The sequence below is a fragment of the Marmota monax genome, unplaced genomic scaffold, assembly GCF_021218885.2.
Source record: "Marmota monax isolate L192 unplaced genomic scaffold, Marmota_monax_Labrador192_F-V1.1 WCK01_AAM20220418_F8-fsc00087, whole genome shotgun sequence".
Taxonomy (NCBI): domain Eukaryota; kingdom Metazoa; phylum Chordata; class Mammalia; order Rodentia; family Sciuridae; genus Marmota; species Marmota monax.
Window position 1 is genome coordinate 7,247,591 of NW_026693476.1, and position 27,981 is coordinate 7,275,571.

The window sequence follows — 27,981 nt, forward strand, 5'->3', positions numbered from 1 at the left end:
TTCACAGCCTCGTCTCCTGCATGTGCCGGTTCTATTTCCCATGTGGCTTGCGAGCGACGCAAGGGCAAAGGCAACCTTTTTCAATAAAGCAAAGGCCAGTGAAGGTGTATTGCAGTTCACCTCCAGGGGATGTGCTCATTCTTTCTTCCAACGGCTTTTGAACACCAGTGATGAACCAGTCTTGGGGACATCAAGACAAATAAGACTTCAGGAGTTCAGCTTGGCATCAAAGAAGGACCTCCGAGAAACACAGCACAGGGTGTTTTTGGACAGGGGAAAGTGTGCTGAGGGCACTTGGGGCAGAACAGCTCACCCCACACGGGGCAGTGAGGCCTGGCATCAGAGAGGCCCCATGCCAGGATTGGTTTGGAAGGAGGAACACGGTTTTGCCCAGTGGAGAACTCTGGGAGAGGAGTGCAAGCAGAGAGAACAGCAGGTGCAAAGAGGAAGTGTGAAAGGCCTGGTGCATCCGGGGGAAGGTGAGAATTTTAGGGATAAGGCCCACGCACGCACCCATGTGCACGTGTATCTGCATGTTGGGGATTATCAGGGGGTGGAAAGAAGGATGGCAAGAGATGAGACCCAAGAGTTAATCTCTCCTCTTATCTTGACAGTGCTCAGTAACTCTATAAGCCTCTAGATAGTGTGGCCTGCTAGGCTGGGATTTGTTCAGCTTTATTTGGAGAATTCATTCCCCTGTAGCCAAAGGAAGGAGCTTGTTCTAAGTTAACCCCTGCCCATTTCTGAAGGTCTGCATTGCTCTCAGGTCTTGGATGTCCCCAGCTGACAGCTCACTCTCACCCAGCAGAAACAGCTCTGTCTGGACAGAACCCTGAAAAGAGATCTCTGACCACCTTCTCTCCTGGAAGGGCTGCATCGATACCCCCAACCTGGCTCTGCTTTGCCTTCTCATGCCCCAGGCTGGCGGGGTTGTCTGCTCAGGAAGTACAGCCTGACCTGAGCCCCTCTGCTTTGCTCCGTATTTAGCCAGAGTCCTGATTGTTTTTACCTCCAACATATTTCTCTCTCAGGTCCTCTCTTTTCCATTCCCAGTACCACTGCCCTAGTTGAGGTCCTCATCATTTCTCTCCTGGACCACTGCAAGAGCCTGCTAATTGGTCCCCCTGCTTCCTGTCTGGTCCTCCTTAAATCCATCCTTCATACTTCTGGGCCAGAGTGGTTTTTTTTTTTTTTTTTTTTTTCAAACATATGTCTGGCTGCACCATGGATCTGCCCAAAGCAGAGGCGTCTTGGGGCCTGCATAACAGAGCTCTGCTCTTTATCTTGCAGGTAAGACCTCTGAGGGCTGGCTTGCCCAGCCTTGAGCCCGCTGTGCCCTGCCCCATGCCCTGCTGTCTTTGCTCTATCTGGTGCTCACGTCAACTCCCTGCTCATTTGGCTGACTCCTCTCTTCTTTTTAGACTCAGCTCAGACCTCATCTCCTCCCAAGAAGCTTTCCCGAGTGCTCAGGCTGGACCACATGCTGCCCCAGAGTCCATGACACTCATCACATGCACTAGCTCTGTCACTGCCCACAGCTGGGTGACAATTGCCTCCAATTTCTCATCTGAATGATGGGAATAATGATAAACCTGCCTCGCGGACTTGTTTTGAGAATTCTTAAATCTAGCATCTATTCATCCCTCAACCTCCACTGACCCTCCAATGAGGTTTGAATGATTTTTGCACATCACTCACTGCAAAGTGCAGACTCATTTTCTCTTTAAACCATGAGCTCCACTCCAAGAAGGCAGGGCTGGGTCTGTCTTGTTCACCACTATATATGTCCAACACCGCAACCAGTGGGGCCCTGGTAAGTATACGCTGAATGGACCAGTGAATTTTTTGGTGTTTGCTACACTAACATTAGTGGATAAAGACCTATCAATTCATATAAAATGTTTACTGAATGCCAGGTTCTTGTTAGTATGTGGGTGGGGCAGGGTGTGCAGATGAGACCGAGCCTATTCATGTGTCCTCGCCAACAGCACCTGGAGTTGGGACTTGAGTTCCACTTGGCAGCGTTTGAATAGGATGAAGTGAGTAATAGAAGAAAACTTCCTTCTGCCCCTCATCACCATCCCACCGCTCTGTATTTCATGAAGAAGGCTGTTGTGTGTTTCCTTAAAGGAGCCTAATAACAGTGAACTTGTATTTGCAAAATTGACTCAGGCAGTAGTTAAGAAGTCAGGACCTTACCACTTTGGGGGTTCTGGTCGTCTGGGTGAGAGAAGGTCCCATGGGCCTATCACAAAGGGTCTTCACTCTCATCAACAAAGGGCAAGGAATGTTTTAACCTCTTTAGGCATGCGTTTTTTTTTTTCTCTCACTCTCAGGCCGGCTGTCTCCATTCTTTATGACTCTGAGTATGATTTAACACATATACTTAAAAAATGGAAGAACAACTTCTTAAATCTGCAGTAAATGTATTGTTCAATAGATTTGATTTACTAGTTATGAGCTGTGGAAGAGCCGCCCTGGCGATTTATCGTGATGTCTCAGGCATGGGAGTCACTGCCTGGATCTGCTCTGATTCCCATAAAAATAATACAATGAAGGGAAGACCCACAGCACAGCTTTGGACTGTAACCACCAATACTCCCCATTCTGTATATCAGGCCTCCTTTCAAAGGATATGATGGCAGCTGGAAGGAGAGGTAGGGAATGTGCTTGTTTTTTTTTTTAATATACCTTTGTTTCATTTATTTATTTATATGTGGTGCTGGGGCTCGAACCCAGCTCCTCGACATGCTAGGTGAGCGCTCTACTGCTGAGCCACAACCCCAGCCCCAGTGTGCTTGGATTTAGTGGCACTTGTTTCCAAGTGGCTGATGGGGTAAGGAGCCGAGGTTTCAGGGCATCACAACTTGATGAGACATTCGCAGGGCTCCTCCCTGAAGACTCTCTAGGGGAAGTCAATGGGACGTATGTATGTGTGTTGAGGGGAGAGAGGAACCAAGACTCATAATTTAGAAGGATTCAGAAGGCGTTCTCAGAAGCTTCTTGAGAAAACCCTCCATATAATTGTCTCTGCTTTTGGTCCCTGCATTGCAAACATCTGCTGTTCCCTTGGGCTGTGTGGTAAGTTCCATAGTGGGTAGAGGGGTGGGTGGGTTGGACGTGTTTCCAAGCCCAGTCTGCCATGCGGTGTTAGTTCAACAGAGGTGGGGAAGAAGGAGAGCGTTCCCGTGGAAAGGAAGCCTGGAGGTTTGGGGAACACCACGACTCTTCCAACATGGAGGGAGCACCAGGTTCTAGATGTCCAGGAATACAAAAGCAGGAAAGCAGAAGTCAGCAAGGATTTGATAACAGAACGAGACACATTGGGGTAGGTGTGCTCAGTGCTGGGGGCAATGGAGACTCATAGAACAACTTCAACCAAGAGGCAACAGTCCTGGGCTTGTGTTTTAGAAAACTGCTCTGGACCATGAGCTGCAGTTGGTGTCCATTTTTTAAAACCCCCGGAACTATCACAGCCCTGGGTCTTCTGCCAATCTCTCGGTGTCTGGTGCCCAGTACCTGCACAGGTACTAAGGTGGCAGTGAAATGCTGGCTCCACTCTAGGGATACACAGCCCCTTGGGACAGACGGAGCTCATTCTGTAGGAGGAAGTCACACCCAAATCCTGTTACCAGTTAATTCAGGAGCATCACAAGATTACAGTCAGGGGGCTCACCAGGAAAGGCAGGAACAGAGGCCCAAGGTTCCACTCAGAGGAGAGGTTTTTATGCTTGTGACAAGCCGACGGCTGGCTAAGCAACCCTCTGTCCTCTGGGGAGCATCCCCAGCTTCTCCCAGGTTTCTGCATGGGCCTGGGGAAGGGGGCACCGTGAACACAGGTGTATCTAAGACACCATTGTCCAACAGGACTTTTTTGTGATGATGGAAATATTCTCCATCTGTACCATCCAAGTGGTAGCCATTAGCTACATGTGACTATCGAGCACTTAAAATGTGACTACTGCAGTTAAGAAAGTGAATTTTAAATTTTATTAAATTGAATTAAATTAAACAGCCCCTTGTGGCTAGCGGCTATATACTAGACAGGAAAAGTCTTAAAATGTGAGATTTTTAAAGCCGGTTTTATCAAAAGCTGAGCAGGAAGGAAATTCTTATAAGCAATTCATATTTGTCGTGCCTAGAGGTGCTGTGTGCAGGGGATACTGGATGTTGGCACAGTCGGACTTAGGATTTAAATCCTATCTGTGCCACTGAAGGTCAGGGTAGACTTACTGCCTTAACACGCATCACCCAAATTTCAGCAGCTTAACATAATACAAGTTTATTTTTTTGCTCATTTTACAATCCATAGAAGGCTGGGAGGAGTCTCTGTGTGACACAGTCTTCCAAGGATCTAGGCTCTTTTCTTCTTGTGGCTCTGCCCTCCTTTAATCTCTTGGAATTCTCTCCATTCATCCAGTGGATGGAGAAAGAAAGAGAACATCCAGGGTTACCCTGGATGGTTTTTGAGATTGGCCTCTATTATTGTTAGTCGGTTTTCTGTTGCTGTGACAAAATACCTGAGAAAATCAACTTAAAGGAGAAAAGATTTATTCCAGCTTACAGTTTCAGAGGTTTCAGTCCATGGTCACCTGGCTCTGTTCATTTTTGGCCTGTGATGGGGCAGAATATCATGGCAGGGAAGATGTGGCTTATCTCATCGTCGACAAGAGGGAGAAAGAGAGGAAGGAGAAGAGGCAGCACTGGGGAACAAGATACAGCCTTCAAGAAGGTGCCCCCAGTGGTCTCCCTTCTACAGGTCCCATCTCCTAAAGTCTCCATCACCTCCCAATAGCACCACCATCTGGGGACCAAGCCTTCAGCACATGAGTCTTTGGGTGACACTCCAGATCCAAACTATACTACTTACCTTGTCAAGAACTTAGTCACATGACCAAACCTAACTGAAAGGGAGCCTGGGGATGTAATCCAGTTGTGTCCCCTAAAAAAGAGAAACTAAGTTTGATCAGCATCTAGTTAGTCTCTGCCACAGGTAACCACTAACTGTATGATCTTAGAGCTTAGTTTTTTGTTGGCGTTGTTTTAAATCTGTAAACTGGGAGTAAAATAAGATCTGATGAAAGCTAAATGAAGTTATGCATGAAAAACAAGGCGTCCGGTTGGATTCGTGACCACATTTGCCTCTCAGCCTGGGCCTCATCGTGCTCTTGGGCAGAAGCCCTGCAGATCCTAGAAATCTTGCACCCGGAGCACCACTCAGCCACTTCATAGATCCTGCGTTCTTCCCAAGGAATAGGGCAGACTTTGGGCAGAATTCAGCAAGCCCTTGAGGTTGCCTGACCCAAGGACTGCTGCTGGACCCAGAGGCAAGAACTGGACAAACAGGAGGGTCAGGAGGAAGGACTTCTCCCTTGGAGAAGGCTATTGTTGTGGCTGTACTGGGTATCAAACCCAGGGGCGCTTAACCATTGAACCACATCCCCAGCCCTTTTTTTTTTCTATCTTATTTAGAGACAGGGCCTTGATAAGTTGCTAAGGCTGGCTTTGAACTAGTGATCCTCCTGCCTCAGCCTCTCAAGCTACTGGGATTACAGGCCTGCACCACCATGCCCAGCAACGTGGCTGTTCTTGACTCCCACAAAGGTACAGTTGCTGAAATATTTCCACATGAAATTAAAGGGTATCTGGAATCTGCTGCAAAGTGGGATGGATAAGGGTATAGATGAAACACGATTGTCCTCGAGTTGGTAATGATCAAAAGCTAAACGAGGGTTCATTAAACGAGGGGGAATATTATACAATTCTTTCATCTTTGTGTAGGTTAGAAATGTTCCATAATAAAGAATTTTTAAAGAGCCATGAGGACTCATCTTTAAACAAGGATTATGCAGAGAAGTCCAAAAACCTCTTATGACCAAGCATACGACAGCAGCCAGACTGTCTTTGTTTATTTTGTTGACTCATCAAAGAAATTAATGATTTTGTAGCTGGGTTTTCCACAAACCTAGGGAGGCAAACACCCAACCTCAACTTGAGCTCTGAAGGAAAAATGCATCTGAGTATGGGCATTAGAGATGTGCCGTGCTGGACCGGGCCTTGATGGTCATGGGCTGTGTCTGCTTACCAAGAGGAGGATGGTCAGTGTAAAATCAGTGCACAGATCCCCTCGTTACAAACTTCTGCCAAGGCTGGAGACTCAATTTTCTGGCTGCAGAGTTCAGGAATGGCTTACCTTGTTGCTTGTAACTGCTTCGTAGAGACCAGTTTTATATGTGGACAGGACTCAAGTCAGAAAGTCAGAAGACCCTTCCCCAAGGTTCCCCCATTACTCTGATGAATGCTGAAATCCCACCCACTCTATTTCCTTGTCTTAGCTTACTGCTCTGTTGTTTAAAATATGAATATCTTCAGCTATATTTCTGGATGACATAGTCACTTGCACATTAATTTAAACAATTTCATCTATTCTTGCTAATGAGGAGGGAATGGGGAGAAATGGGCCCTTTGAAGGTCCAGAATGCAGAAATGGGATGCTACAAAATGAAAAGAGGAGGCAACGGAAAAATTAAGTCAAGGGGCAAAATTCCCTGATTTTGCACACTTCTGGAAGTCTAGTGTGAACAGTGATCACATGGAAAGAACTCAAGTAACTGGTCCAAATTGCTTTACAAATAAACTCTGTGAAACTGTACCCAAGATTTAAAGGAGCTAGTTTCAGACATCTGTGGACTCAGTTACGGTATCTTAATGGCCAACATTTTTTTGTTTATTATTGGAGGTGAGACATGTTATATGTATTATCTGACTCCATTCTCATGAACCCCACGAAGTTGGTGCCATCATTATAACCCATTCTGCAGGTGAGTGAACTAAGCACCAGAGAAGTAAAGTGACTTGCCCGAAGTCACACTGCCAGTAAATGACAGGGCCAAGATTTAAACAGGTCTGTCCGGAACCCATGTTCACACCATTAGGCTTCCATTGTCCCACATTTGCTGATGTGATTTTTCATACAATTTTATACTTAAAGTCCAGCAACCTTTGGTTTTGGTAACTTCCTAAGCCATGCCGGGTTCTAGCTAATGGGTTTCCAACAGGCCCCCAGACTGATCTTTATGATGAACATAGTCACGGCTGCAGGCAACCAGGGACATTTCCTACTGACTATGACCTTGCTGTTCCCAAGGAGGTGTTCTGGGGGTGTAACTGACATCCTGCCGGAGGGGAAAGAAAAGAGGCCCCTGAAAACCAATCTGGCTCAAGAGAAGGACACGGGCCAGGTCTCTGCAGGCAACACTGACTTTGTAGATCTGAAAATCTACAAATGCACTAGGAGGAGGGCTTTGGGACTCTTTTCATCTAGGATCAGCCCCAAATTGAACACCTTTGTCCTTTCTCTGTCCTCACGCCAGTGCTTAAGATCAATCAGATAGGACCTGGAGGCTGACCCCCTTGGCAAATTCATCCCACATTCTCAGCATGCGAATGAAGGTTAAAATGAATTCAAAATGTACCAAGCACTGAGCTTGAGACTCAAGATTGGCTGAGGTCCTTGGCTTATACAGCTTAACGGCCAGAAAAAGACTCCACCATCAGACAACTAAGACCACTCAGGTGCAAAGAACCTAGTTCGAGGTACACAGGAAGGACTGTGGAAGCCAGGAGTGGGGAATGACTTCACCAATGCTTATCTGAACTTTGCACTGGGTATTTAAGGTTTGAGGCTGAGAGAAGTTTGCTCAGAGAAGACACAGGGGAACAGGAAGTGGTGGAGGGCATCTCTAGAATAGGGCACAACATGAATAAAGTCCTCAAGATGTGGAAGGGGAGATACTTGTCAGAGACGAAAAAAAAAGATATTTGTCAGGAAAAAAAAAAAAGGTCGTGTGCTAGAAAATAGAGTGTGAGCGGGTGGAGAAAGGTAAGGCTAAAAAGGAAACGAGGGAGAAGATGTGAGGGGAACAGCATTTTAGAGGAAAGAGCCGATTGCGGAAGGTTGAAGAGGAGTGGCGAGATGGAGCGCAGAGGTGCCTTGCACAACGGTGGAGATGCCCGGTGGACAGTTAGGGGCCAGGGACTGCTCAGGGAAGGAGCATAAGCAGTTGGGTGAACTTGAAACTATGGGCTGACATAAACTCTTTGGGAAACAGGAGAGAAAAGCAAAGAGCCCTGGGAAACATTAGCACATAAGAAAGAAGAGCCACTGGAGGAGAACAAGTCACTGCACCTCAGAGCTGTGTCCTTAGCCTCCACCCAGATGCCTCCTAATTGTTTCTAGCAAGAAACTAAACAAATAATCAGGCGATCAGGGCCTTTTCCTCTCCCAGGGTTGGCTTCCTTTCCTGGCCTCTCTCTCTCCGGGAGAGGTCTTGATGAGCAGAAAGCCCTCCACCAAGGCAAGGACTCTCCTAGGATCCGCCTTGGTCAGAGCAGGTGTCGAGCTGGCAGCGGGTCCGCGGAGAGGACTGGCTTTGGAAGCTTTCACTGGAGCCCAGCAACCCTGATGGCTTCCAGTTTGCCACGACTGGACTGGTCTTATGAGATGACCACCCACGCCATGACTGGCCTCCCAAATGAGGGGAGGGCTTTAGGAAGTAGGTGAGGGTTCTTCTCCTTCAAGAAGGGACTGGAAGCACCTGATGGCTTTGAGTTCGGCCATTGGGGCCACTAGATTGGACAGCATATCCTGGCTTGGCCAACTGGATGATCTGGGCTGACGCTCAGCAGGTGAGTCCCTGAACTTCCTGAGAGGGACAAAGCTCCCTGGCATCTGTACACCACCACCACCTACCCCACCTTGGAAAATAAGAGAGAGTCGAGTCACCACTGAGCTTTGGGATCCCCCAGGCAGACTTTAACCCCAACCTGCACACACCAAGCCCCCACTCCAGCCCCGTCCTGTGGAGACCAAACACAGGAGAGGCCAGCAGAGCCAGGCCACACGTGTCCCCGTAGGCAGACCCTGTCTGGTGGAGGCCCTCTGCTCACAGGAGAGGGGAGTCAGAGTCCTGGGAGGTGGCAGGAGGGAGAGTTGAGAGCTTTCTGCTAGCTACTCAGCCTCACACCCCCGTGGCAATGCCACCACTACCTTTGGTTTCCCATCCATAAAACTGGTGATATCGACCACCCAGGATCAAAGCATAGAGTAGCTCCTTGACTTAAGATTAATATGCAAAGTCTGATACAATCCAGGACTTGCCCATTGCTTTGGGTCTCTCAGGCAGCCTTCCGGTCCTCCATCCTTGGTAGCTCCTCTTCCTGCTGGTGGCCTCTTTGGGGCCCCATCTTCTTCCTCATATGCTCACAGATGGAGGTGACAAGGACTCTGATGGCAACTGAGTCAATACTCATATGTCCAGCGGTGGATCGGGGGTGGGAGGCAGGGGCAGTATCCGAGTGAGAGGACTCCAAGCCCAAGGAGTTAATGAGGGGCCACCCCTCCTAAGTGCCTCACTATGGCTCCACTTCCAGAAATCCTGACTTTATGTGGTCAGGTAAACCAGGGAGGCTGGGGAAGAATTAACAGTAAGGGTCCTGGAACTTGGCCCATAGGAAATTCCCCATGGACTTCTGAAAGGGGAAGTTCCTTCCTCATCCTCACCCCTAAGACTCTTCCTCCATTCCTTTGAGGGAAGCTTCCCTCTTCTGGGGCTTAGGGAATCGGCTCTCCCAGCAAGGTAAACTTGACTCATTGGGGATTGTGGTTTGGCATTTTTATTGTTATATGCATGTGTGTGTGTGTGTGTGTGTGTGTGTACAATCTGGCAGTTCTATCTTCCTCCTTAGCTACATTTCTCCTGCCTGCAACACCGCTATTTTAAACAACAACAACAACAATAACAACAACCACCAAAGATCATATTGTTCTTACAATGTGCCAGGTGCTGTTTTAAATGCTTTATCTATGATAGTTCATTTAATCTTCAGAATAACCCTTTTATGCAATGGTATTATTTATTGCCATTTTATAAATGAGGAAATCATGGCACAGAGAGATTAAGTAGCTTCCCCAAGTTCACACAGTTAGGTAATAGCAAATACAGGTTCAAATCCAGACAGCTCCAACCTCAGAATCTATGTTTTTTACCTGCAAGGTACACAGTACTCTGAATGTAGAAAGTCATAACCCTCAGAAGTAGAGGCCCACAAATCCAAAATTTCTGCCCCAGGATGGAACAGATTGCTGAAGTAGGACAGCCACAAGCAGTGAGGGTGGGAGCGACCCTTAGCATACTCTGAGGCAAGCTTCAAAGAGCGAGCCTGAGCAGAGCAGCCCCTGGAAACAGCAGCAGACACATCGGCTTGGCATGTCAGCAAAGAGGCAGCCGACTTTGAGCGAGGCTGCTGCTTACCCTCACGGTCCACACGGTGACAAGCTCTGCAAATAGCGGCCAGAGCCAGGGGACTAAAGAAGAATCCTCATGTGTGCACAGCTTGGAAAGGAAACACACATACACTCACACACACACACAGAGAATAGTCATCCATAGGAGCATCGTCTTTAAATAGAAAAGATAGCCTGAAATACTCTCTGAGCTTGCGGGCGTCACACACACAGAGACACACACAGCCAGGGCGCTAGTGGAGAAATTGAACGAAGCCTCAGCCGTGCCAGTGGCAAGAGGAGAAAATCTAGTGCCCTGGCAGCTCCTGGTTTTCAGTTCCTATTTAAAATGTCTGAATTGGGAGCATCGACAAGCTCCCAAATTAGCTTTTTAAATAGAAGCTGAGAGTTAAAGGAAAAGCGGCCGTGTCATGGGGGAAAAGCAAGTGAAAATCCCGGCCAGGCTGGGCCAGAGGCAGAGGGGGAAGGAGAACAGGCAGTACTGGACGATGCAATGGAGGGCTGGGGGACCAGGGAGTACCAGCATCCCCTGGACAGTGGATCCTCTAGTGGCCCAGGGACATCCTTTCTCCCCTCGCTCACTGTTATTTTCCAGGTCACCTGGCTATGGGAAGAGTTGTAAATAAAATCCACACTGGCCTGGACTAGAAATCCAAGTCTCTCATATGCATCTCTAGAACCTGGAGAGAGAACAGTCTCAGAAGAGAGAACAGTCCACCCTTAGTTCACTTAGACTGGGAGGAATGGAGCAAGGAGTTTCTGAATGAGTGTCCTGGCTTCACAGGGCTTACAAGTCCCAGGAGGCCACAGTTGTCCCACTAGTTGACCACTCTGGGGAAGGAACGAAGTCCCCAGCCTAACTGTCCTCTGAAGTCTCCAGGGGCCAGCCCCTGAGCTACTTACTGGCAAAGATGCAAAACAATGGGAATGTACAGGGATTCAAACCTGAGTAGAAGTAAAGGAGTGAGATTCAACTCACCCAAGTTGGACATGGGGTGGAAGACCAAAGGAAAGTGTCCCTTCTGGGACTTGCCTACCCAGAGACTGAGGCACCTTCTAGGGGTCACAGCCGTTGAGGACGGCAATTGTGAGAAAATCAGCTCTTCCCCAGAGGGGAGGAGAGAGGTGGGATCATTGCCAGGGCCTTCCCTGAATTCTTCCCTGGTCTGCCAGGGAGTGGCAGTGTTGTTAATCATTATTACTGTATGCAAATCAGTATGCAAATCCCACACAGCTCAGAGATTCCAGGCAAATGCTAATGAGGCCCACGCCCACCTCTTGAAAGGCCAATTGTGCACCTTTCAGACTGACACACTGAAAGGGGCTCTGCACCCAGTGAGAGGGCACGTGTGAATTAGGGGTTCTAAGTCTCCAAGGTCTCACAATAGTCCTTGTAAGCTCAGATCACAATAACAGACACTCACCTCTTAATCTGAAAGACAGTTAGGGTTTGTCACAAGCCAAAAGCCCCATTCTGTACTCCGGAAGGTCTTTTTCCAGCGCCTGATCCAGAGCTGCCCTGGCAAGTACAATCTCGCCCTCGCCAAACACTTTGTATTGCTCTCGGTGTATGTCTCAGCACCCACCTCTCCACATTCAGAACTGCGATCGCTCAAGCCTAGCGTTCCGGTCCTGGCAAAGGCAAGCAGCTGTCTCACCTCAGGAGCGGCAGGCCGAGATCTTGGGATTCCCAGCACTGAGGCGACAGACAACAGGGAAAGTCGGAGCCGCGGGTCAGCACAGCAGCAGGGATTCAGCCCTTTGCGCGCCACCGCCCTGAGTGTGGGAACCGGAGCTGGACATTCGGCCCTGGGGGCGCACGCCAACTTCCCACTCTCCATTCTAGGTCAAGGGAACAAGCAGTGAGGATCTAAGGGCTTCAGGAAGGGTCACTGGGGCTGGGCCGGCTCTGGGAGGAAAGGGACCGGCTCACGTGTGAATTCACGCTCCCAAGTCCGGACTCATGATTCTGGGTACTGGGTACACGTGGCGGGTTAGAAGAGCAAATCCCGACCTTTGGGCCATGCCCTTGCACTCCAGCAGGAGAGCAGCACTTCGGTGGGATATGGGCCGTGTGTCCCCCACTCCAACCTCCCGGGATCTCTCCAGCCCTGGTACAAACAGCGCCCATGGCTAGCCCGGAAGCTTGCGCGGTGATGGGCTCCACCTCGCCAGGTGGCCAGGCTTGGCCTCAAGCAGGTGCTGCTGCCGCGTGGACAGTGAATGAGAAACACCCTGCTAGGTGCACACACACCACGCGCGCACACACCGGCACTCCCTGCCACCCCTCCCTGGGTCTCCGGCCACACACGCCCCCGAACACGCGCTCACGCAGTACTCCCCGCTCCTCCCCCACCTCCAGGCCGAGCTCACCTTGCCACGCTCACCCTGGTGCCCACCCTCGCCGGCACACGCGCTCACACCCGCGTCGGCACACTTCACCACCTTCAGGCACACCCTAGGATTCCTCACTCGCCCGGGGAGACGCACCAGGCTCTGCCTAGTCTCCCCGCCCCCCGCCCTCCCCCCCAATCACCGCTCACGCGCGCGCCCCTCTATACACACACACACACACACACACACACACTCACACACACCCTCGCGCGCGGAGTCACTCCCCCTCGCACGCCCTCGCCCTGGGCACCCTCCCGCGGCGAGGCTCCAGGTCCTCCTCCTCTCTCCCTCCGCTGCCTGGCTGCTCGGCGCTCTCCGGCCGGGCCTGGGGCCGCCCGGCCGGCGGGGATCGGTAGGGAACCGAGGGCGCAGCCTCGCCGCCTCCCCCGGACTCTCCTCTCCGCCCCGCCTGCGCCGCGCCCCCACCACCTCCTCCAGAGAGGGACCTCGGGAGAGGCAGCCCGTGGCCGGCCGGGCTCCGCTCTGCGCGGCGCCGGCAGCGGCGGGGGCAGGGAGCCAACGAGGGAGCCTGCGAGCCCGTGAGCGGAGCGGCGAGGCGGTGAGGGGACGCGCTACCGAGCTGGGGCTGGAGCGGCCGCGGCGGTGGCGGCGGTGGCGGCGGCGGGGGAGGGAGGGCCCCACGGACCGACGGACGCACGAACCGACCGAGCGAGGGAGGGAGCGAGCAAGACTTCGCCGGCAAGGAGGAGCCGCGCGAGCGGCAGCGGCTGGGCGCTTCCCCGCGCTGCTGGGCGCTCAGCGCCTCCGCGGCCCCCGGCTCCCGGCCGCAGCTTCCTCGCGCGCGCGGGGCGCGGGGCCTGGGGCTTGCTTCGCGGAAGGTAAGAGGGACGCGACCGAGCCTTCTGGAGCCAGCAAGTGAGAGGAGCGCTGCTCCCACGCCTGTTGCTCCAGCTGCCCACGAGGCACCCTCCCACTCCCGCGCCCGGGTGGGTGGGCGCTGGGGCGCCGGAAGGATTGGGGGTGGGGCCGGTGCCGTGGGGGAGCCGGCAGCCGGTCCGGAGGCGTCGGTTCCCTCCGGCTGTGAAGCCACCTCCGGGCAGCTAGGCGCTGTGAGGTTTGGGGGTGGGGGTGTGAACCTCTGCCCTCTTTCCATTGGCCTGCCTTCCCTCCGGGGTGCCAGAGGCAGCGCCTCAGGATCCCGCTGCAGGTGGCGGCGGCTTGCACCGTCCCCGCTCTTTGTGAGCTGAGAAGGAGAGAAATGGCTGAGAGTGGATGCTGGGAGCGGTTTGGGGCGCTTTGCAAAGTTCTCCAGCCCGGCGAGCCTGCGGTGTGCCTACCAGAGGCTGGGGGCCCGTCCATCTGGTCCTGCCCGGCGCCCCTTCCACCCTGCAAGCTCTGGGAAAGGTCTCTCTCAGTGACACCAGAGGCCATCGCAGCCCTGGTGAAGGGGTTCCAGTGACTTGCTTTACGAGGTGTTTACACTGGGGGTGGGGGACAGAAGGGACTGGGCAGAGAAGTTACCTGGAATCAACTAAATTCCTGCGCTTGTTTAGTGCTGACATTTGAATCAGATCCAAGATGTTCTGCTTTTCTCCCGGGCTGTCCTGATAAGTCAGCAACAGGCTGAGGTTCCAGACCTGGAATCTTAACAGCAAAAAGAAGTGTATTCCTTGCTAGAGAGCGTCTGAACTTTCTTGGGGTCCTAAGGCACAGTGTTTGTAAGACCAAGCATGTGTTGCTGTATTTTGCATGAATATATATGATAAATTTCCGCCTTATTTTTTGTTACTTCAAGCGAATCTGGATGTTTAATGTCCGTAGAAGGGGCTCCTAGGTGTGCGCAAATTAAAGGCAAGGCATGTGCACCTTTCCCATTGTGGACATACATGGGCACACGGAAAGGAATTACGTGTTAATTTTTTCTTGTCTCTACTTGAATGCAACACAAGGCAATACACAGGGACCCCCAGAGGAAGAAAGATTAGTGACTTGTTCCCCTTTATTGTTGAGGTTGAAGAAAAAGAGTTCAGGAAAGTGCCTTGGCCAGCCTAGGAGTGGCACTGTAGAGAAGAGGATCTCTGTGTCCCAGGCCTGTGCCCCTTGGATCTCCAGCTTGACTCACCTTTTCGGTTTCATGCCTGCCAACCCAAACCCTGGGGACACAGTAGAAACCCTCTGGATCCTGGGCACCTTCCCCTGTCCCCAAACCAGCCCCATTCTGAGCCAAGGGGGATGTGATATAAGATTATGGAAAGTAAGTTTCCAGAGACTCTCCACAGAGGTCATTGAAGGGCAGACCTTGGGGATATGACATTTTTGCTGCTTTGTGCCTGTGCTGAAGTTAGGTGTCAAGCCCTAGGCTGGGTTCTGTAGTCACTCTTCCTGTTTTTGGTCTTATACCTTCAAAACAGAAGCTGTTTAATAGGGCAGCTGACTTTTGAAAGCAGGAAAAAAAAATGTGTTTCCCTTTTCCAGAATTTTTTACCTTTGTCCTTTCAGAGCTTACCTGTTTTAAATGTCTTCCCCACCCCCTCCCCACTGCCAAATCTTTTCCACTGTCAAATTCTTCTGCCAAAAACAAAAATAGCTTCAGATTTTTCATTTGTAAAGCGTCCACGTCCTAGTAAAACCTTGGCATTTGAGGCATGTGCAGTGCCATTGGCTGGAAATGGGGCCGCACGGTAGTGCCTGTTGCAGGATTCATACCCAGGCTGGCTCTGGGAGGTGTTGGTGCCTTCAGCAGTGAGTGGTGCAGTGGCCGCCATGGAAAAGCCCTGATCAAGCAGGTCATGCCTGCAGGATTGTATGCTGGTATGGTTGGTGTGGCTTTGGACATGGTACCTGGTGGGACACTGTCCTTCCCTTCCAAACCCAGGTGTATGCCCATCCATGTATGTGTGCATGTACACACATGTGTGCACACACACAGAGAAAGTAGCAATGGGATGATTGCTCTTTTTTAATACCTTTAACCAGGAGGACAAATTCTGAGGCTCTAGAGATAGGCTGGTACTTTTTTGACCTTCTTCAGGAAGATTGTCCTGCATTAATTCATGGGGTAAATGTTTGGCCTTGGACCAAAGACTTTATGATAGATACAGAGGGGGGTATTTTTTGCCCTCCCCTGAGCTCTCAATTATCCATATAAAAGCAGTTTATAAAATACTCATGGCCTTTAGAAAAGAGGAAATTGGCTTGGGATTAAGAGAGTAAGGTGATGGGACTCAGTTTAGCAGAGACAGGTACTGGCATTGTGGCTTGGGAATCAGACGGAGCTGAACTTGGAGAATGGAAGGGAAAGGGTATCATCCCCTCAGGGTGTACAGCCATGCAGCTGGCCAAGCAGGGTTCCACAGGGTATCTTCTGATTCAATAGTCTTACTTTTTGTCACTTGACCCCTCTGCAGGTCCTACCTCTTTGAGCTCCATTCTGGGATAAAGCAAGGATGTTAAGGGTCAGAAGCTCAGGGCCCAGAGTCTGAGGCCTGGCCCCTTCTAGGTGAGTGACCAGGGGTTCTGTGGTCAGACCAGGCCTTGGGTTGCCTTGGGTTCCAAGTGACTCAGGTTGTGTGCCCTGTTCTGGGCACCAGCCTCATCAGTAATTCCCAGAACTCCCTCTGCTGAGACGAAGCTCAGGCTAATTGCATCCCCACAGCAACAAGCCCAGATGCTCTACTTCCCGCTCTGCACGGCCAGCTGTCATGAGGCTGTCTCAGTGAGACCAGAGTTACATTCCTGATGTCCTGGATCCAGTAGAATTGGAGATTTTTTGAACCAAAGGATCCCCTGTCATTTTCTTGTCCCATTCTTTCATTTCACAGATGAGGACTCTGAGACTCAGAGGGTAACAGTGGTTTGCTTACAGGTTCAGGATAGCACTGAAACAGGAATGCAAGTTCTCCAGAGCCCTTGCTATCTGCTGCCTGGGGAAGGCAGGGAGGGGAGTCTCTGTATCCTGCCCTTGTCTGTCAGGAATGTCGTATTTGGCCATACCTAGATCAGGAAAGCCTTTTGGTAGTGAGCTGATGAATGGTCTATTTAAAAATTGTCAATTCCTGTATACGTGAAACTTAGTCACTTTGAAGGAAATTTTCTGATTCCCATGGGCAGAAACATCATAGGATTTTTGTGGAAAAAAGTTCAGTGCTATGTAGAAAAGTGCCTCCCACAGTGCCCAGGGCATTGTCAGTGCTCAGTAAACATTACCTAAGTCAGAATTGGAACCTCTGTGACCAACGTCTAGATTGTGGGCTTGCTTCCCAGCAGCTCCCTGGTCCCTTGGAAAATTAGCCAAGCGTGCTGAGGGACAGTAAAATCTCCTGTCCAAAAAAAAAAAAAAAAAAAAAGCATGGTTCCTTCATTATGAGGGTAAATTTATTGAAGAAAGATAGACAATGCAGGATGTGTTCCTGCATCTTTTGTTAGTGGCATGTGGGCTACCCACTGTCTTGGATAAAAGATCCCCATTCATTCCTTGCATCTCTTGGTTTCCCTAATCAAGATCCCATCAGGCCTGTGCTGTTTTTCTATTCTCTGAGTGGTGACACTTATGGGCAATATCCTTGTCTTTGCTGTTGTCTTCTGTAGCATCTGGATCAACCCCCCCTTTTTTAGGGAGCAGAGGGACCTGTGAGATTTCCCTTGGTGTGCAGGGGGGATAATTGAGGCAGATTCCAGCTCCTTGAGGATACTTGACTGAGGCTACAGTGAGTCAGAAGCAGACACTCAATTCTAGGGTTCTTTTGATTCAGCTCTGTCTTCAGAATCCACTATCTTTTGGAGAAAGAACACCCATCCTTGATGTCCCTGAAATACATTAGCAAGGCACAGAGTAAAATCAATGGACCACAAATGGTGCCAACTTGAGTGCCTACTCCTGCACTGCACTGTGCTTCTCCTGGCTTATGATGGAAAAGTTGAGGTGTCATGGCCTTTGCCCTTAAAGAGCTTAGTGTGGGCTGGGGAGAGCCAGGGAGTGGCCTGGCTGCACTTTTAACTCTGCATTGAGACTGCCTGGGTTTAAAGCTCTCTGCGTCCTTATCACATCCTTTAGACAATTGTTATAACTCCTTATACTTGTTTTTCTTCATCCACAAAATGAGGACTAGGAGGGTGTGTAGCACACAGGGCTTTTGATGGGCTAGATGGAGATGAGGCATGGAAGCATGGGGTCCTGTACCTGGCATGATCAGTGCTCAGTAAACTGCTGGCAAGGGAATCTCTGTGCTGCCACTTTGGGGATTGCTAGACTGCTCTGTAACTGTAAACCTTAGTTTTTCTTATCTATGAAGCAAGAGACATGATAGACTCTTCTTCCTAGGATTGCTGTGAAGATTCAATGACACAAACCATGGGAAATGGTGCAAAGCTTGCATAGAATAGGTGTTAAATTGCTGTTAGCTATTATTATTAATAAGATGTATGTAAAGAAGGTGCAATCCTGGCCAGAGGGTGGTGTGCACTAAAGTAGAGAGGCAAAATACTGAGAGCCCAAAGGAAGGAAAGCATCTTACAGTGGGGAGATGAGGAGGCATCTCAGGGAAGATGATGAACAGGTAGGATTCTAATAGGCAGGGTGAGGGGGAGGGATACTCCTGACAGAAGGATGAATGACCTAGAGACAAACCTTCCCCAGGTCCGTTCACGAGCTAGTGCTCATTTTGCTGGAGGCCAGGATAGGTGCATAGGCCGTTCAGCTGGAATGTTAATCCAGGATCCATTGTGGAGATGCCGGAATGCCAGGCCAAGGAGTTTGGATTTTATTTTACAGGCTGTGGGATAAAACACAATTGGAACCTTGCTTTGGGGAGGATCCTCTGAGTAGAATAGATTTCAGGGGGACAGGAGAAATGAGGTGGAGGGTGAGAGTGAGAGATAAGAATTCCAGTGGGAAGGAGGCTGGAGGGAATCTGGGCCATCACGAAGACATTAAGAGCAGCTGTTTCATTATTTGTCAATTCTTGGGGTGGGACTATGAAAAAGATGTGCCAGGTGACAGGCCTGGAGTTAGGAATGCTAAGCAAAAGGTAAAGGACACCTTTTTGCAAGGAGGTAGTGTAAACCTGTCCACTTTCAAAGGCATCCAGGTGGAAGTGTCCAGTAGCATCTCAGAGCAAGAGAAACTTAGATGAGCCAGGAGTCAGAAGATCAAGCAGGATTTTAGAGAGCAATAATGAAGATCAAATCCCACTACAAGTCTTTGTGTAACAGAAAAAACTCCAGGACTCACCTCTGCCTCGTTTATTTAAACACAGAGTCAAATCAAGTGAGTTCCAGAGGATCCAAATAATTTGAGTTAGGATTTGTTCTGTGTGATCAGTTTAGGATTAGTGGAGATGAGTGTGCCAACCCCAAACAATTTTCCGTCGCTGTTACGTGTGTTTCTGTGTCACCACATGTCTTCCTACAGATGGTGTACATTTGGGGATTGCAGAGTCATTTCACTATCATCTTTAAAAAGCCAGATTTGGGAAGGTAAATGTGCTTCCCAAAGCCAAATATAATTCTCCATGCCACTGTCCTCTCCATTCATGCAGGTGATAGGGAAATAAAGAGAGCTGTGGGTGAAGGGACAAAGTGGCCCAGCTCTGGAGGAATCTCCAAGGGTGGAGCAGGGCCAGGTGAGAGAGGATGGCTTGGGAAGGAGTATTGTTATATAACTAGAAGGAGCTATGGATGCTGGGCAGATGGAGATGGGAAGCAAGGAATATAGGATAGGGATGGCAGGGCTTAGATCAGCTTCCTCTGGGGAGGGAGAGGGACAATACATGGAAGCCAGGTGAACCAAGAATCCAAGAGATCCTGACCAGCCTCACAACTATGTCATTCCATCAGGGTTCTTAGGGGCATAATTAGACATTAAATTAACAGGGACAGAAGCAAGACCAAGTATCCCCAAAAGTAACATTCTGTCAGAGACAGACTCCTCCCAGAGGATGAGGACAGAGCTTCACTAAGCTAGGCCTACTGTGGTCACCTGTGGGTGGCAGAGAATTTTCCAGACCTGGGTAGCCCCAGCCTCTCCCCCCCCCCCCCAGGGAGGAGGAGTAGAAAGGATATATTTAGTTGATCTCCCTCATCCACACCCCATTCCTGATTACCCTGGTGGATGAAGTGAAATAAAAATTAGCATGTTTATCCCACTTTTAAATTCGTTTAATGAGAACTCATTTACCCTCTCCCAATTTAAATTCGTAATAACGCCATAACCTTTCAGAGCTGATTATTACCCGAGTCTTCCCACATCTTCCTGCTAAAGAGGCTTTCCCTCCAAATGCTCCTGAGCCCTCTCGGAACTTGACAATTTGTCAGTCAGCCACATCTGGTGATCCCGCCCTCATGCCCCACCCCCTGCTAGGTGTGCTCCCTAAGTGGGGAGGACTGAAAAAAAAAAATCAAGTCCCCTCTCCGTGATGGTTTCCGTTTTATCAAGTCGTCTTGGAGACTGTTTCACCCACCAGTGACCCTTTCCTCTGTTCTTTTTCCTGCCGGTGACTCAAGATGGACTCAGCCCTCCTCTCTCTGCTCTCTCCTGTCTCCCAGGGGTCGCCGAGCTAGCTCCAAGCTGGTGTGCAACGTGTCCGCGCAGTTCCCGGCCCAAGAGCTGGAGTCACCATGGCGGCTGGAGTTGCAGCCTGGCTGCCTTTCGCCCGGGCTGCGGCCATTGGGTGGATGCCCGTGGCCAACTGCCCCATGCCCCTAGCCCCGGCCGACAAGAACAAGCGACAGGATGAGCTGATCGTCCTCAACGTGAGCGGGCGTCGGTTCCAGACCTGGAGGACCACGTTGGAGCGCTACCCGGACACGCTGCTGGGAAGCACCGAGAAGGAATTCTTCTTCAACGAGGACACCAAGGAGTATTTCTTTGACCGGGACCCGGAAGTGTTCCGCTGCGTGCTCAACTTCTACCGCACGGGGAAGCTGCACTACCCGCGCTACGAGTGCATCTCCGCCTACGACGACGAGCTGGCCTTCTACGGCATCCTCCCCGAGATCATCGGCGACTGCTGCTACGAGGAGTACAAAGACCGCAAGCGCGAGAACGCCGAGCGGCTCATGGACGACAACGACTCCGAGAACAACCAGGAGTCCATGCCCTCGCTCAGCTTCCGCCAGACCATGTGGCGCGCCTTCGAGAACCCGCACACCAGCACCCTGGCCCTGGTCTTCTACTACGTGACTGGCTTCTTCATTGCTGTCTCGGTCATCACCAACGTGGTGGAGACGGTGCCTTGTGGCACGGTCCCCGGCAGCAAGGAGCTGCCGTGCGGAGAGCGCTACTCGGTGGCCTTCTTTTGCCTGGACACTGCCTGTGTCATGATCTTCACGGTGGAGTACCTCCTCCGGCTCTTCGCGGCGCCCAGCCGCTACCGCTTCATCCGCAGCGTGATGAGCATCATCGATGTGGTGGCCATCATGCCCTACTACATCGGCCTGGTCATGACCAACAACGAGGACGTGTCCGGGGCCTTCGTCACGCTCCGGGTCTTCCGCGTCTTTAGGATCTTCAAGTTCTCGCGCCACTCCCAGGGCCTGCGGATCCTGGGCTACACCCTGAAGAGCTGCGCCTCGGAGCTGGGCTTTCTCCTCTTCTCCCTCACCATGGCCATCATCATCTTTGCCACTGTGATGTTTTACGCCGAGAAGGGCTCCTCTGCCAGCAAGTTCACAAGCATCCCAGCCTCTTTTTGGTACACCATTGTCACCATGACCACACTGGGGTAAGTCAGCACTGGTAGACTCCACGAGGGTGGAGGTTGGGTGGACCGTGAAGCTTTGGATTGGTATCAGGCCTGGGGAGAGGAGCAGGGAGTGCCTCATCCAAGTCGGAGAGCATCACCACAAGGGAAAATGAACATGAGTGGTTGGTTTGGGCGTGTGAGCTGCTCTGAATTGATTCTTTTCGGGGGTGGGGCATGTGTTTTATAAAAGGTGGAAAATTAAGCCACTATTTCTTTTGCCAGCCATGCATTATGTGTGTGTGTGTGTGTGTGTGTGTGATGTGGGGTTGGGGGAGTTGATGGCTGTATCCTGAGGAGCATCTGCGCCTCTAAGGGCTGTCGTGGGGAGGAAGAGGGCTCTGAGAAGTTCAGTGAATGTGGTAATGAAGGTGTAGATTTCCCTTCCCAGAAGACACCCAGAGCATTCTTTCTGGATTCTTCCTAGTATATTTGCCAGCTGTTTTCTCATTTGCCTTATTTTTTTTTTTCTCTGCCGCCACAAATGATCAAGGGTTCAGTCGCTCTGAGCAGACTTTCTCTAAGTGACCCTGAACTGGGGTTTTGCCTAAAAAGTGAGGCACCTGTTTTCTCTTTTCTCATTAAAGGAGGAAAGTCTTGTTTTCTCAGCCTGAATCAATGATGGAATGACCTGGCCCACCTGGTAGCAGTGAGATCATCTGAATGGATCACGTGGTCAGACAGAAGCGGCAGCATCATCATAGGAAGGGAGAGGTGCTCAGGGAGGTCTCAGGGGACTCTGTCTCTTCCAACTCTAGGAGGACTCCTCTTCACTGAGGTCACAGAAATGTACTTATGGTGCAGGGATGTGAAGCTTTGCATCAGAGGCAGGGGACTCAGGAAGGAGATTACAGTCTTCACCCTAACTGGATGAGAGCCAATAAAGGCATCTTTATGGAGACATGGATTTCATAGGGGTTTCTGCTTCAGCCGTCGGAAGCCATTGAGGCTAATGCAAAATCCCTCCACAGTTCATATGCTGGGTCTATATTTGCTTAGGCCAGGGAGCGTTATATTGCTGATGGACAATTCATGACACTTTTTATTTGGTCTTTGACAATTCCATTGGTGGCGTCCTGGTGATTTGATTTCTTTTCCTGGCGGGAACCCCATGGCGGTGGTGTCGGTTTTTCCATAGTGCTGTGTATGCTTATTGGGAATGACTGAGCAGGTGATGGGACCTTTTAAAATGATTATATTTGTCATTCTGCCACAAGGGAGGGGAAGGGGGGAGCAAGGGGTGTCATAATCCATTTGTGAAGGCCACATTTAATTGGGACATTCTCTTTACCTCTGTGTCTAACAGAAGCCTCCCTGCCCCTTCCTCCCACTCCAACACACACACACAGACACACACACACACAGAGACACACACACACACATTCTCTTTTTCAAGTAGCTGCTCGCCCGGGGTGGGTAAGAATTTGGGGTTATTTGACTTTGTTTTTCCTGGTTCAAGTGGTAGATGTGAGCTTTTGGGCATACTGGGATATTGAAGTATAAAATGGGCCTGGAAGCTGACTGCTGTCAGGAGAAAGAGGCACTTTTATGGCTACTAGACCATCCCTTCACCTTCCTGAAGGGGACCTCACCCATGGCCAGGGACACACACCCCAGATCCCAAGGTATTCTCCTGATATGGCCCTGACTGCCCAGTGTCCTCAGGTTTCTTTTGATAGGACTCATGACAACAGAGGGAGAAACTTTTATAGGAATAAACCCTGAGTAGACTGATGGATGTCAGAATTAAAATTAAATCATTTCAGAGGACATCAATGGAAACCTCACTGGCCACCTGCCCGTTACTTTTTATTATTAGTAGAACAACATATGGGTGTCTACTATGTGTCAGCACTGTGCTAAGCACTTTGCATATATTAGCTCTGAGTCTTCACAATAGTCCTGCTAAGTAGGAATAATTCTATACCCTCTAAAGATACAAAAGGTGAGACTCAGAGAGGTTAAGTAAATTTCCCATAATCACAGATAAAGGGCAGAGCTAATTTTCAAAAGCTAGGGCCTTCTGCCCATTCTTTTTTTTCACTCTGTCACTCCACTCGTTCTCAATCCACCAGGGCCCAGAGATAGAAATCAGACCTTCAGGTTTATTGCCTTTTTAGATGGCCTCAGGGTATGATATTCTATTCAGGTCATATTACTAGTCCAGAAAACATCTGCTCAGTGAGTACTGCATTTCAGGCACTGTACCAGGCACAGAAATTTTATACATGAAACATTTCTTTCTAGGCAGTTTAAAGTACTGCTTTAGATATTAAAGGCTGCTTTCGTAGCAAGATCCAGTGTTTTACTGCTGCCAGAGAAACAGCTAATTTCCTTTAGCATTTGCCCTATAGTTCAAGGGGCAAGTCTAGCATGAGGGCTGGACAGTCTTGGCTTCCTATTTACTTTCTTAGGATGGAGACGGGTGAGCAGACAGACTCTAAGAGTGAAGGGAAAAATGAAGAGAAGGATGCTTGCATCGGGGAGAAGTTCCCCAACCCTGGGCCTGTGGGTTTGCTCACCCCACACCTACAGTAAACAAGTATGTCTTCCTTCCCCATGCATTAAACTGTCTCACTTCTGAGAGGAGAACCACTTGGGCAAGAAAGGAAACCATTCAGTAGTGTCTTCCTTAAACTCAGATACGTTACGAGAAAGCAGCCTCTTCTTCCCCCCTCCATCTTGGCTGGTGGAGCTCAGTGCTGGATCAGGCTACTTTGACTTTGACCTAAGTTGGCAGTTGGCCCCGTTACCAGGCTCCTTTGCTTGACTCTCCATAGCAGATGCTTGACAAAAGGCTTTTTAATGGATGGGTCGGGTTAAATGGGGCTCTTGCTCCATTCACTTGGTCCGATGCTATCCTCAGTCCCCTTTGGACATATCTGTTCTCTCTTAAGGGTATAGATCCAAGCCTTGGTTCCCAGGAAGAGGGGAGAGGGGCCTTTACTTGGTGACTTGATCTGTCCACTGAGATGCTCTGCAGGACTGTGGAGATGCTGTTCTTACTAGAGGACTTGCTGACTCAGGTTGGGGAAACCTTTTCTCACCCCTGGCTGGTGCCTGTCATGAGCACGTTCACTGGCTAGTTGTAGCTTTTCTCAACCACTGGGAAAAGCCTATCTCTGTCTGACTCTGCACTAGCAGTTGAGCCTCAAGTGGCCGTTGGATATCAAGGACCAGTTCTCTGCCAGAGTGTCCCTGCTTCCAGCACCTCCCAGCAGACACCTACCTCTTCCTGTCTCCAGACTGCACTCCTCTCCCAAGCTCCGTTTTTGTGGAGGGACGGTCTTCAGCTGCTTTGCAGAGCTGGGCTGGCTGACAGGATGAGGGCTGATGTGCTGAGGGGAGGCGCTGGCTCTTCCTAGTTCCGTTGCCATCTCTGCCTGCTTTTCCAGCACTTTGCCAATGAGTTACTAGCATCCCCCAGGGAGGGATCTCCTGGAGCCAATGATTACCATTTATTTAATGTTCTCACGTTCCTTCAACACACAAGAACAATAACAGTCCAAACTGCCACCTGGGCTTGAGGGTGGCTTTCCTTTACAGCCTCTTGTGCTGGTGGGAGAGACCCCGGAGCTCTGCCCAGACTTTCCGTGCGCTTCCTTGACAGTTGAATTCCGGAAATTCAGCATTCAAGGATTAATTTCCATATTCATAATTGATGCTATAAATAAAATAAATTCCCAATTATCTGAGTTAGCAGAGGGGAAGGGATAACATAGAACTCCCAATATTCAATAAGACCAACGTAACTAGTTGGAGAATGTATATTATGTGACGTAAACCTTTTCAAAGCAGATTTCCCTTCTTCATTTGGTTGACTTTGCTTAGCCTCACGGTGGGCCTGGACTGCCCCAGCCAGTCCCTCAGGGCAACTCAGGTGGGGACCAGGAGAGCATGTGGAAGGAGAGCCTTGTGAGCAGGCATCCACAAGGGTTGTAGAAGGCCAGTTCCAGGCCTGAATGGAATGGGGTCCCTCTTGGGTATCTTAGAGAAGGGGAATTGGGCTTGGGAATGGCGTGGAGCCGTGTCTGCTCCTGATGAGATGGCCCTCTGCTGCCCGGTCGGCTCAGTTACGTAATTGAGATCGGCAGCCTAGCTGTCACCCTGTGCTCTGAGATGAGAGCTTTTGACAGTGTCCAAAAAATCACTTTAACGAAAACAGAGTCGATTTTTACTTCTTCCAGGCACAAAGCAGCCTCCAGGTGATTTGCATTTCCCTTTAAAATACAATCCTGGAAGGGGCTTGTCTGAGGTTCCAGGAGACAGGGACACTTGGCTTAGGAGAACGAGACAGGAACGCTATGGATGGGGGCACTCGATCGGGCACTCCTGGTGCCAGAACTGGAGTCGGTCTGAGATCTGTTTTTGTTAACCCATCAGGTTCCAGACGTATGTCTGTACCTTCATCTGCTGCCTCCAGGGCCCATCAACCCTCCTCCCAGTGCCCAAGTGCCTCAGTCGGGGCACTGGTTAATGTGCCCACTGGGTCCTTGCCCAGGGAACTGATCATAAGACACTGAGAACAAATGACTTCAAAATCCTTTCTTTGGTGACATTTCTTAACTTCCTGTATCTTGCTGACTCACATCATCTTTCAAACTTAACCCCACAGCATCTTCTCCATGAGGCCTTCCTGTCCCTCCAGGAGATAGGGACTCTCGTCTTGCCTCCCAGTGTAGCCCTTGCATTCTTCTGTCTTGTCATTGTCACATTTTATTGACTTTGGCTGTTTGTTTTTTTCCCCAGGTTGTGAGCTCTTCAAGGCACATTTTTGTACCAAAAATCACTGTAGGGTGTGTGCCTAGCACAGGGCTTTAATATCTATTTGTTCAACCAAACAGGTTTGTACCTTGACTTGCCCAGCTTTTGTTTTTTCATTTGATAACCATCTTCTGGCCATGGGAAGAGCCAGCAGCTGAGTTAGCCAGATGTCAGGTGGGGTGTTTATGGGCAGGGCAAAGACTGGGAGCCAAGCAAGCCCTCCACAAGGCTTAAGCCTTAGCAGAAGTGGACCTTCTTGCAAGGAAAATCTGCACCCAATCCTTGTTATTGTTTTTGGTTATTTGGCGATGCTCCCCTCCAGACTCTTGGGCCCAGGAGGAGCAGGAAAGGAGCCATAGCTCAGTGCCCTACCCGTGATGCTTCCCTCAATTTAATTATTCATTCAACAAATATATATTGAACACCCATTAGCCACTGGAAACACAGTTCTGTGCCACTTAGTGGACAGTACTAGATAGTAAGCAAATTAACAAGTAATCATCTCAGGCAACAGAGAAAAATAAAGCATGATGTGACAGGGAGTATTGAGTGTGAAGGAGTACTGAGTGAGTTATTCTGTTATATTAGAAGGTCAAGAAGAAGCTCTCAGTTAAGGTGAAACTGAGCAGAGACTTGAAAGAATGTGGGTAGCTTGGGGAACAACATTTCAGGCAGAAGGAACAGCAAATGCAAAATCCGGAAGGAGAGGTCTGGTTTGCTATTCTTTGAATTGCAAGAAAGTCCCTAACAGTTGAGTTGCATGAGAGGGGGGGATAGAAGAGGACCAGGAAATGAGACTGGAGAGGTAATGGGGAAAGCAGCTCAGACAGGCTCCTTGCGACCACCACGAGGACTTTGCCTTTTACTCTGCTTTGCATGGGAAACCATTGGAGGGTTTGAGCCACCGTCTTATGTTCCAGAGAATCACTTTGGCTGCTGGGTAGTAAGTATAATGTAGGGGAGAAGCCAGCACAATAATCCAGGCAAGAGGCGGTGGTGGTGGTGACATTAGAGATGGAAAGAGGGAGGGATTTGCATATATTTGGAGGTAGAGAGGCAACAGGACACTTTCTTAGGAGTATTCAATGGTCCTGCTGCCACCAAAATTGTATAGCAAGGAACTGGCTGGGAAGACACAGTCCTAAAGATCTTTTCCTGCCCAAGGAGAAGCATTTCACAAGTAGAGGCCTCAAGGTATTGCAGGGTGGCTCCAAGGCCCAGGGCAGCTGAGATCTCGGCATGGAAAGAACAAGCCCAAGGAGCTGAGTTGTAGCCGAGCATCTCAGAGTGGGCTGCTGCTGGCTGTAAGCACGGAGCATCCGCACCTGGATGCCTCTTTCCTTTGCACCAAAGAAGCAGTTCCTGAGCACCTGGCAAGGGACTGATATGTGTTCACCATCATGCCTTGACGCAGACACCAAACAGAGGCCACTTGACAACTGCGGGAGCTCCCTGGACAGTGGGGTGGGCACAGGGTTTCAGGCTACCGAGGAGGGCAAGGTCAGTCTTGAGGCTTTGGGTGCTTCGCACTAGGAGCCTCATATTGGATTTGTCTTCCGATTCAGTAATTCAAATCGCTGCAATTTTTGGAAAGGGATTTCCAGGCTGGTGCTCATTTCACAGCTCTCTTCCGGAATCTCTCGAAATCAATCTCAACCTCTTTCTGCTTGGTTTTGTTTGGGTTTCCCTCTTTAAATACACCCGTAAACACAAACAGGATTCTTCCCGAGGAGCAGCAATTATTCCGCCTCAAAATCATGTAAATAAAAGGCGACCTGGCCCTTCCCATCCTCAGGGGAGGGGGAGAGCCCTTCAGTC

At 50.0% G+C, this 27,981-nt stretch overlaps 1 protein-coding gene across 2 annotated transcripts in view; it reads left to right on the top strand.

Moving 5' to 3' along the window:
* The first annotated feature begins 20,207 nt into the window (after nt 1-20,207).
* Kcnd3 (potassium voltage-gated channel subfamily D member 3) overlaps nt 20,208-27,981 on the top strand; it is a 198,848-nt gene continuing 191,074 nt past the window's right edge. For both annotated transcript variants that reach the window (XM_046458299.2, XM_058583613.1), the window contains exon 1: nt 20,208-21,381. In XM_046458299.2, coding sequence (XP_046314255.1) covers nt 20,276-21,381 — 1,106 coding nt within the window. In that variant the 5' untranslated portion in view covers nt 20,208-20,275. The remainder of the gene's footprint in view (nt 21,382-27,981) is intronic.